The 11042-nt window shown below is 40.8% G+C and overlaps 1 protein-coding gene across 1 annotated transcript; it reads left to right on the top strand.

The window, feature by feature from the left end:
- The first annotated feature begins 910 nt into the window (after positions 1–910).
- slc48a1b (solute carrier family 48 member 1b) lies at positions 911–10478 on the top strand. Its single transcript, XM_080423310.1, has 3 exons — positions 911–1141; positions 4713–4880; positions 8981–10478. Exons 1-3 carry the CDS (start codon positions 1012–1014, stop codon positions 9115–9117), a joined length of 435 nt encoding a protein of 144 aa, XP_080279436.1. The 5' UTR covers positions 911–1011; the 3' UTR covers positions 9118–10478.
- Positions 10479–11042: the final 564 nt, after the last annotated feature.

The raw sequence follows: 11042 nt of genomic DNA, 5'->3' as shown, positions 1-11042 counted from the left end.
TGGACTGGAGTACTTCCTTTAAAAATACTCAAGTATTCAAAAGTACATGCTTTTAAAAGTAGGCTACTTAAGTATTCATAGGTGCAAATTACAGAGTATGTTTTCTTTTTAATATCAATGCATTGCTTTATTAAAATTGAGAAATTTCCCCCCAAAATTCAAAGATTTCCCAGATGTTTTTAAACATAAATAATAGTACAAATAGCAGATCTACACGCTCACAACTTGTCGCACCGACTAGATCGACTATTTTCACTATTATTTGAAATAGGGCTTAAGTGGTTAATTCATTATGTAGGCCTTCCTAGAAATGCAGTGGAGTCAAAAGTACAATATTTGCCTTGTAAATGTAGTGGAGAGAAAGTCCGATGTATCCCAAAATACAAATACTCAATTAAAGTACTGATACTCAGAAAATATACTTACTGTCCCACTGGGAATTAACAACTATACGAGTGCTGAATACACCCCTCGCCTGTAGTGGTCGCTGTGGTTGCAGCGTGTGCGGTACTGAGCAGGACGACTTCTTTGCATTGTTGCCATGTCGACTTATTATAAGCGACTTTGGGCTTCATTTTCTGTAAAGTTGCTTGTAAAAATTGGTAGTTGCAGCGGGTTTTTTGGGCTTGTTTCTAAAGTGTACTTGCTTATTTAGGCTTGACTCCAATTTGTTACAATTATCTATATTTATAATTATTATTTAAACCAGTGGTTCTCAAATATTTTCATGAAAATGGTTTTGTGCCAGTGAGCATTTGTGGTGTAAGAATGTTTCAAACATATTACAAATATTCTACATTTTTATTGCAAGAGTTTTTGAAAAATAGCAGATCTACAAGCTCAACAACGTCTTTTCGGTCTTGTTTTCCTAGACCCGGTTGCTTATTTCTCTCACACAATATGGCAACACTTGAACAGTGGTTGTGCTGATAGAACAGCTACTGTCTGAAGCTACATCGTCTCGTCTATTATAGTCAACAACACCTCGTTCCAGGTGGTGTGACAACAACAATGGGGGTGAATAAAACCTACATTAGCATCGCTTATGCGTCGATCGGCATCCTCTTCGGCTTCTCTGCCTTTCTGGTCTGGAATGTCGCCTACAAACAGCCATGGACCGCAGCGATGGGAGGACTATCAGGTGAAGTAAACAATGCAATATAGTGGTAGTAACACTGTGTCCTTTAAAGACATGCACTGATCAGATCAGACGAGATCAACATATCAATACACGAGGTGGAAACCCAGGTCATGATTATTAGCCTTGGATCAAGACTATCGTAGATGTATATTCTTTCGAGTCTGACTTTTGCTTTCGAAGCAAAAGTCAGACTCGATCAAATATCTACGATAGTCTTGAGTTGATCCAAGACTATATGTCAAATAAGGTCATGATATAATGCAAACCGAAACTGTTCTCTTTGTAACTTGCATATTCAAGGTTGATTGCACGAAAGGTTACCCCCGATGAACCCTGTTACTGCTGCGGTGAATTTAAAACTAACACTCTTATGAGTGTGTCAGCACAGCAGTACCCTACATTTCTGGAATAACGGTAGCCCCTACGGAACCTCTCCCTCCGCTGTATAGCTCCGAGATGAGGTTCCTCGTTTCTCGGTGCCGTTTTAGCAGGACATTGTCGCACATTTTCCACTTTACATGTTTCTTACCCCTTTATGCACATCGTATCCAAAAAGTAAAGCTTTTCCGCCATTCTCTCAGATGTTTTAAGTTCTAGCGCACCATAAAAGCTATCCAACGAGTTGAAGAAAGTATTTAATTTGCCTCGGTCCTCAGCCGGTTCCATAATATTTTGCATTAGAAGATGCAATTCAACATTTGACCAGTAGGGGAATCAGTCATGTTATCTCTACGGGCGCAACTCTTGCGCAATGTCTTAAAAACATGTAACCGGATGAGGACCGAGGCAAATTAAATACTTTCTTCAACTCGTTGGATAGCTTTTATGGTGCGCTAGAACTTAAAACATCTGAGAGAATGGCGGAAAAGCTTCACTTTTTGGATACGATGTGCAGAAAGGGGTAAGAAACGTGTAAAGTGTCAAATGTGCGACAATGTCCTGCTCAAACGGCACCAAGAAACGAGGAACCTCATCTCGGAGCTATACAGTGTTGCTACTAGTAGTTGCATTGGTGTGTGGACTGGCCTTTTAAATTGGCTATTCCAAAACGTTAAAAAAATAAAATAAGCAAAGTATACATGATTAGAACATGCTTAAACATTCGACAATTAAGGTCTAATATTTCTACAATTGCTACACAACCTGTATATTCAGTCATTTTGAGGCATAAACAAGAAGTTGAAGGATAATATTAAGTCTGATAATGATGAACCTGCATGTTCACATCATATACACTTTTTACATTACTTAAGATTTTTCAAATATTAAACTTTTTAACATTTTGGACAAAATAGCCAATTTTACATCGAGGTGTCCAGATGTCCTATAGTGCCCACCTATCCTTTGTCCGATAGTAAACTAACATCTTCTAACTCATCTATAAATATGGAGTCAGCAGCACCCTACATTTCTGGAATAGCGGGCCTTGAACATCCTGATTTTAATGGTCATTGTGTGACTTCAGTTTACCCTGCACTGCAGTTATGTAATAGGTCTAAAGTAGGTCTAATGCATTTATTGGGTGTGAACTTTGAACCAATGGCTACCTTGAGGTTAGCGAGTTTATAATTTTGCAACCTCTACTCTTTTACGGGATTGGTCATGTTCGTTTATCATGTTTGCTTATAACACCTTAAGGTGTAATTAACTGCCAATCTGTCAATTAAAAACTGAAAGCAGTCATTATAGCCTATCTGCTGGGATTTTTACTAGGCTGCATCTAATGCCATTGTCAACTCTCACACACACACACACACACACACACACACACACACACACACACACACACACACACACACACACACACACACACACACACACACCACACACCCTGAATTTAATTATCTACACACATTGGGCAACATGTAGCCAAATAACATTACTTCTAAACAATAGCTCCACAATGGATTGTATGACAACATTTGTTTGATGCAAGCGGTAGCCTGAAGTTTCATCATGTGTCTAAGGGTGTTCAGGAAACTGATGTTCTAATACGTCTGGGGGTTGCAGCAGTACTGACAGCTGATTATTGTTAAAAACGGAAGAAGGAAGTGCTGCCTGGGTTCAGTCACAGTGGCTTTTGCAAACAGGTGCTCTTCAGTGGAACAGATAGGTATACATAGAAGCAAAGGAACCCAAAGTTCTGCTTGTGGTGAGGCAGAATGTAGGGAAACGGGTACTGAGGCACTCCGTCTTCAGGTGAAAGAAATATAGATTTATTGAGCAAGGCAACAGCTGACCGACGCGTTTCGACACTTGGGTCTTCAACAGCTGATTGTTGTTATTTCCTCAGGAACAAATGACTGACTCTGCATTTCATTTGCTAAAGGGGGTATTACTGAGGCAGCATCGGGTGATTAATGAAAATAAGGAAGTACAGTTGTTGTTTTATTTTAACACCCTGACACCTTGCTGCATTACTAAGAGAAACCTTACGACATCCAAATACATTCTACAGTTTTAAAAAAAACTTTTTTTAATGTTCTGAGAACAGTGGGCAGTCATCCTGCAGTGTAAGTGGCTTCTGCGGCTTCTTTGATGAGACAGGAGAAGGAAGATGAGGTGTTGGAACAGTAAATGTGCCATGTCATTCACAAAACTACTAGCAAAAGGAGAACTTGTGGCAAACAATGCGTGAGCCATTGACTCAGCACTCGACAACATGCTTTGTCAGGATTTGTGTTGCCTTGCAACGCACACGCACACACACTGATCTTGTTCACACCAGATTCGGCACAAACGTGGGGTTAAATTCGTTCTATTGTGCCACCAAAATGTGGAATGCCGTACCAACAGATATCAAAAAGTGAAAAGGCATTCAAAACCGCAAAAAAAGGCACCTGTCTGCAATGTGTAACTGGTCCTAGTGAAGTCTAAGCTTAACACCAGAAATGTCCCACCCCCCTTTACTGTACATATACGTTTTATATATATTTATATTAAATATATTTTATGTCTTTAAATGTCTCGATGAATTGAATACACAAGACCACAATGGAAACAAGCCCTTAGGGGTTTTTGTGTTATCCTTTTAGCACCAATTACAATTTAGGCATTTAGCAGAAGCTCTTCATCCTCAGCGATTTACAGTAAGCAAGGACAACACAAGGTAATACATCAAATTGATAGAAATAGTAATCTAGTAATAAACTAATACATAAGTAAACCAAGAACCTATCTCTAGTCTAACTGTAGAATATTAAAACAAATCAATAATCTGTACATTGAAACTATACACACTAGGATGCCAGGTCAGCAATGACCTGGCATCTGTCTACTTAACATGCTATCTAAGTTACATTTTAGCCTTTGCATAAGCCTGCAAGGTCGTCAAGGCTAGGGCAAGTGCCCTATATATATTGTATAATCGTACCACTGTACTATTTGCAAACTGTTAATAAAGTATTCAATCAAACAATCAATCAATCACACATACGCACCACATTAGGTAAGTCAGTGTGCAGGATAGGCCAATATCTACCGCAACAAGTGTATTGAAAGTGACGGAAAGCCTAATTCTGCCTAAGCACTTATGCTGTATGGTGTGTGTGTGCGCGCTCTTTCTCCTCAGGTGTGTTGGCACTCTGGGCTTTGATCACCCACATCATGTACCTGCAGGACTACTGGAGGACTTGGCTGAAGGGCCTCAAGTTCTTCCTCTTCATTGGGATTTTCTTCTCACTGTTGGCTGTCGTAGCGTTCTTCACCTTCCTGGGCGTTGCCATTGCCAACAAGGAGAGTGAGTACAGTACCAATCTTCACAGGCCTTTACTGCATGGCCTTGTACTTTGTTCTCCATTGTGTGTACCGGGTAGATTTGCTTAATTCAGTTACAATAGCTAATCTACAAGTTCACAATTGGGGGGACATTCAATTAAAACAATATAGTACATATATTAGGGTATAGAATTTGTCTCTTTATTATGAGTATGCACAAAGCACTGATGTAGTAAAATATAAAATGATTATCACTTTTCATTAGAGTCAAGGTTTGTTTGACTCTAAAGACGTGCAACATTGAGTTGCTAGAAAAGTATGCTGTGCAACAAGTCTAACCTACTACTACCAGGCATATTGTGTGCTGTGGAAAGTGTCTATGCTTGTCCCCCTGTTGTTTACTTTGAAGCCCTGAAAGAGCTTATTGGATCAATAAGGGCAGCGCAGTGACTCGTATAGACTTTCAATGAATCCTTAACCATCGCTTTGCATGATATTTCAGTATTTGGGGAGAATTATCCATGTGACCTAAGGCTAAGTTAATGCATCTGGTTAGAGAGAAAAAAAAGACCACAGGCTTAAGGCCAGTCCACAACAATGCAACTCCTTGCAACATGCACCTACTTGCAACCGTTATCCCCAATGGCAGTTGCAAGGAGTTGCATTGCCTTAAAACTGTTTTGTTGCAAGGAGTTGCATTGGTGTGGACTGGCCTTTAAAACTGTTTTGTTGCAAGGAGTTGCGACTAGTTACATAGGTGCGGTCTGGCCTTTACCAGAAGGAGAATCACATGCATGCAAATGACTGGCTTGTATGACAAGTGTGTCAAATATAAAAATTTGTATATGAACTGCCTGCGAAATGTTCTAGCTGTTCATAGTTGAATTTAGCAGTGTTTAGTTTCTGGGACAGAAGGAATGGTAAATGGACTGCATTTATGCCTTTCTAGTCTTTCCGACCCCAGGCGCTTTACAATGTACTTCACATTCACCCACATTCACACCGATGGGGGAGAAAACCATGCAAGGCACCAACCTGCTCATCAGGAGCAGTTGGGTGTTTGGTGTCTTGCTCAAAGGCACTTCGACACTTAGCCAGGAAAATTCTATTGAAACACAGCTCACTTTTGGAAATGGAACCTTCAGGAGGAGAAGACGAACTAGAGAGAAGGTGACAAAGACGAGAGAGAACTGGAAATATGAGTGCAGTAGAGAGCAAATCTCCACCAGGGGAAATGCCCTGATAATAACAGCAATGTACTGTATGTAGTGAAATGTTGGCAGTGCAGCATGTGATTACCAGTTTCATGCTTCCCCCATACGTTCCTGCTTTCATGTGTAATTTAGCCAATATCCTGCACTGGCTCTGATTACTGTGTTTAAGTCCTGGGGTCCATCCATGGCACATTACAAACAGTCCCAGTGGAGTTTGCAGCTAAGCAGGGGATACAACGTGTACTGGAGACGAAGGTAAAACATCCACACACTGGTTTGTCAGGCAAATTTGCCTGATGAAGACCTATAAGGTCGAAGCGTTGTGCCATTAAATAAAATAAGTTTTGGGAGCTTTAAACCAGTGTGCGGATGTTTTACCTTCTTCTCCTTGATTCTTGCCTTGATGTCCAGCACTTGGCCTAAATACAGGTACAAGATGTGTACACAATACATTATGTACTTCCTGGGAAATAAATAGATTTAGGCTACAGCTTAGGTTGGTCTGTAATAAACCAGGTTTGCAGAGAGGTTGTGGTGCAAACTAGTTTTGCTGTGCCAAGTTAACTCTTTATTGATCTAGCTGCTCTGTGCGACCTCAGCTCAGGTAAAACTACCTATTTTTACCTGTTAACTTTGAGAATTAGGCGGTGCCTGCCTCTCCTTTTTCTAACTGGCATTTAATACTGGTTTTACAGTAGCTTTAGGCAATAACTTAAACACACTCTGCGCTGCTGTCTCTCTAAATTCTATTCGGTCACTCTCTGCTGTTTATTCTGGGGGTGGGCCTACACCAAGGATCGGCTCTGAGCCCTTTCTTGCTTGAATTGGTAATGAACAGGTTGACAGATGAAGTCAGGCAGGAGGAGGCACTGTGGACTATGATGTTCATGGACGACATTGTGATATGTAGCGAGAGGAGGGAACAGGTTGAAGAGAGTCTGGTAAGGTGGAGGCATGCTTTAGAGAGAAGAGGAATGAAAGTAAGGAGGAGTAAGAACTTGAGAGGACAGTGAAACAATGAGGATGCAAGGAGAGAAGATGAAGGAGTTTAAATCCCTAGGGTAACTATCCAAAGTAATGAGGAGTGTAGAAGAGAGTGCAGTGCTGGCAGGGTGGAATGGATGGAGGAAAATGTCAGGAGTGATTTGTGACAGAAGGGTACCAGCAAGAGTGAGAGGGAAGATGAATAAGATGGTAGTGAGACCAGCCATGCTGTACGGCTTGGAAACGGTGGCACTGACGAAGACCCAGGAGGCGGAGCTGGAGGTGGCAGAATTGAGGATGCTACGATTCTCATTAGGAGTGACAAGGATTGACAGGATCAGAAATTACTTCATTAGAGGGGTCTTCAACCTTTTCAGGCTAGGGACCCCCAAACTGATGGGTAGATGGAGCAGGGACCCCCTACCTCGTAGGGTAGGGGGGGCTACCACATATATTGTATATTTATGTATAAAATTGTGTTTTATATTGCCTGCTCCTACGCACCTGCCCCAGTAGGTGTGCAAAATAAAAAATCTCTACAAAATATGTATAAACACACCATGTTATTGTGCATTGTGCCTCCATTTATCTGTTTGCTATGGATTCTAGACAATTTGACATTTTAGGGGGAAAAAACTAAAAAAACTAAAATATTGTTTAATCAAACAACAATCTCGCGGACCCCCTGCAGTACCTCCGCGGACCCCCTGTTGAAGACCTCTGAGAGGATCAGCCCAGGTTAGAAGGTTTGGGGATAGAGAGGCGAGGCTGAGATGGTTTGGACATGTGCAGAGGACGGATGAGGGGTACATTGGGAGAAGGATGCTGAATATGGAGCTGCCAGGTAAAAGGAGAATAGGAAGGCCAAAGAGGAGGTTTATGGATTCAGTGAGAGAGGACATGCGGGTGGCTGGAGTGACAGAGGAAGATACATAGAACGGAAACGGATGGAAATGGAACTGATCCACTGTGGTGACCCCGATGGGAATTAGCTGAAAGAAAAAGAAGAAGCAGAGAGGTTTTACATGCTGACCTAGTTATTCTCACAGTAGATGATCAAATGGAGTCAAATCAATACTCTAAGCTATTTTCTGTATAGAAGACAAAGAACATAAATAGAGATAAAGATGGCAACAAAAAAAGCATAAAGATTAAGATGAGAGATCTTGGCTGAGTGTGAGTGCATTCTTGTGTTAAAGAGACGTGACACGCATAAAGTCTAGAATCCATGTAATATTGTTTGTCCATATAACTAAAATAAAAAAGTGCACACTGCTAGATATGCTCCCACTGTTTATTGCGAGCTCAGTTCAATGTTTCGATCCCATCTGGATCTTCATCTAATTTATTGAACTCATGAATCAAATGGTGCTTTTTTTTGTCAGCATTGTTTTGTATTGAGTCACAAATGTCTAAGTTATAAGATCTCCATAGAGATGTAAGTGACTCATCGTTTTTAATCATTTTGGCAGGGGAGACCAGAAAACCCCCCAGAGAATAATGAACACAGGCAGTTGGTACAGAGGTTGAATGGAGAGGAGGGGCAATATAATAGTTGGGTCCTAATGGTGCGTTCACACGGGCAGATTCAACGCGGTCGCTGACGTCATCAAACATCGGAGCTACAGTTGTAGCTTTGTATCTTTGTATCTGGAAGTTGAACCCAGCTCAACTTGAATTTGTAGCTTTGTATCTTTGTCGCTAGAGCTACAAACGTCAGATGTATCTTTGTGTCTTCATGTCGCTGGTTTCCATTGAAAATGAATGGTAGCATGTGTCTTTTAATCTGCCCGTGTGAACGCACCATAAGTGTTTATTATTGCTCTCCCAGCTATGGCCCTGGATCTGTCTTACATAGACATTAGTGAAGATGACAGGTGACAGGTGCAATGACGAATAATCTTATGTCTGCCCCACCCCGCAGGCCTGACAAACCCCCGGAGCCTCTACCTATCCTGTGTGTGGAGCTTCATGAGCCTGAAGTGGGCCTTCATTCTGGCTCTTTACTCACACCGCTATCGCAAAGAGTTCGCCGACATCAGCATCCTCAGCGACTTCTAAAGGCATGATGATGGTGTACCATTCTGGCACAGGGCCAGGTCTACAGACAGCTCATTGAACAGGGTATCCTGAGGGTTTCTGTGCGTGTTCTAGGGCCAATGATGATCTATATTGTGGTGTGGACGTGAACAAAATAAAGGGCAATAGCAGGTGAGGCACAAAGAAAGGGTGCAATGGGTCGTACCCCGACCTCAGGCAAGCACTTGCCTTCCTTCCTGCCCAGGATTTGTTTTAGTGTGTGCGCAGGGTTTATCTTTCGCTTGTCAGGACAATTTACAGACAAGTCCAGCCCTGTTTTTAATGATCTTTTATGGATTTTTATCTCTTATGTAATCATATACATTTGATGGATTCTCGAGTTTGATGTGTTGTCATTCAGGCATAACTGCTATACCCTTACGATGATTTCTTTTACATACTTAGATAGTATTCCACTTTGTGTTGAGGGTATTTTCCAGAGTTTAAGGATATGTAAGGAGATGGACACTGCAGTTTCACACTGTGGTCACAAGATGGTGTCACTTTACCAATGATGTGGTACAGTACATCTAATGGCTTGATGCTTTAAAAAGAGTTGATGTTTCTGATTTGTATCAATTAACATTAGTACTACTAACATTATTATTACATTTACTTTCATATGACACATAAAAGTTCCACAAAATAATGCTTTCTTTTTCAATCACTTGAGCTATATTTTACCAAGGGAAATATGCTGGTAAACATTGAACCAAGGTGATAATTACCCTACTACAATAATGTATGTTTTCTTACACTTATGTTTCCAACTAAACTCATTTTCTTGATCATTGAGTAAACCAGGTGAAAGAGGGAAGGTCACTCAAGGTTGTTTAACCTCAGTCTGAAAGAGCTTTGAGCTACAGATCCAAATCAAATCCACCTGCACTTTTTACAACATATACTCGTTTGAATGGGCATTTTACAGATATAGTACATGTTCTTGTTATTATTATTTTTTGCATCAGTTATACACAATGTTGAAGAAAATGATGGGCATTGATGTCCGTGTGAAAATCAACCCTTGTTTGTGTCCATCAAAGTGTATCTTGGGTTACACAACAGCAGTGCTTCTTAATGATGTGCATGTTAAAAGGGAATCATGACCTTTTCTTGTCGTTTTCTCCTGATCCAAACCATTTGTGATAATTACAATGTTGCCTAAGGAGATTAATTTAATAGTGTTCCTTTTAAATGTTTGTTTTTCTTTCCTGTGCTACCATATCTATCATGTAAAATAATGACGTACAGCACTGTGTATATCCCCATAAATACTTGAGTGAATGTATGAATGTGTATGTGTTTGTACAGGTATGTGTCTGAGAGCCATGATAATAAAAATATATTTTATGACGAGCCTGTGTATTGGTTGCACATTATTGCAAGGCAGTCTAAAAACAGACAAAATAAAGGGTAACAACTCAACTATTTTCAGTTTTAGAGCCATCTCTCCTCGGTTAAAAAACTTTAAATTCATCTATGGCCTAATTTATGATGTCACTGATGGTCCCACATCAATCCCAGACTATAAATGACTATGTTTTCCATTCTGATGCCTACTACTTTGCCATATTATGAGAAACTACCAAGGGAACAGATAGTGTTTTGAAGGTGTGATACATTTTCATTCCTACTAAGCCTGGGTGAAGAGGGTCAGTGTTGGGCATTAGAGAGGGATTTGCACTGGGAGGGTAGGAAGCCACTTTCCCAGCCACCCGGCATACGTTTTTTAAAGGAAAAACACCCCATAGCATTGCAGTCATAACAGTAAATGCCGGGCAATAACCTGCACTTTGAAGTTTGTCAATTATTCAATCCGTCCACATTTTTATTCTGTCCCTCAAAGAGAATGTGGGGGTGCAGCGAGTTTTTGGTGTATGATTTTGCTAAGGCAGCTGCCTGATGGA

The sequence above is a fragment of the Gymnoscopelus braueri genome, assembly GCF_963280865.1.
Source record: "Gymnoscopelus braueri genome assembly, chromosome: 3".
Taxonomy (NCBI): Eukaryota; Metazoa; Chordata; class Actinopteri; order Myctophiformes; family Myctophidae; genus Gymnoscopelus; species Gymnoscopelus braueri.
The sequence above is the reverse complement of the archived record's forward strand: the minus strand, read 5'-3'. Positions and strand labels throughout refer to the sequence as shown.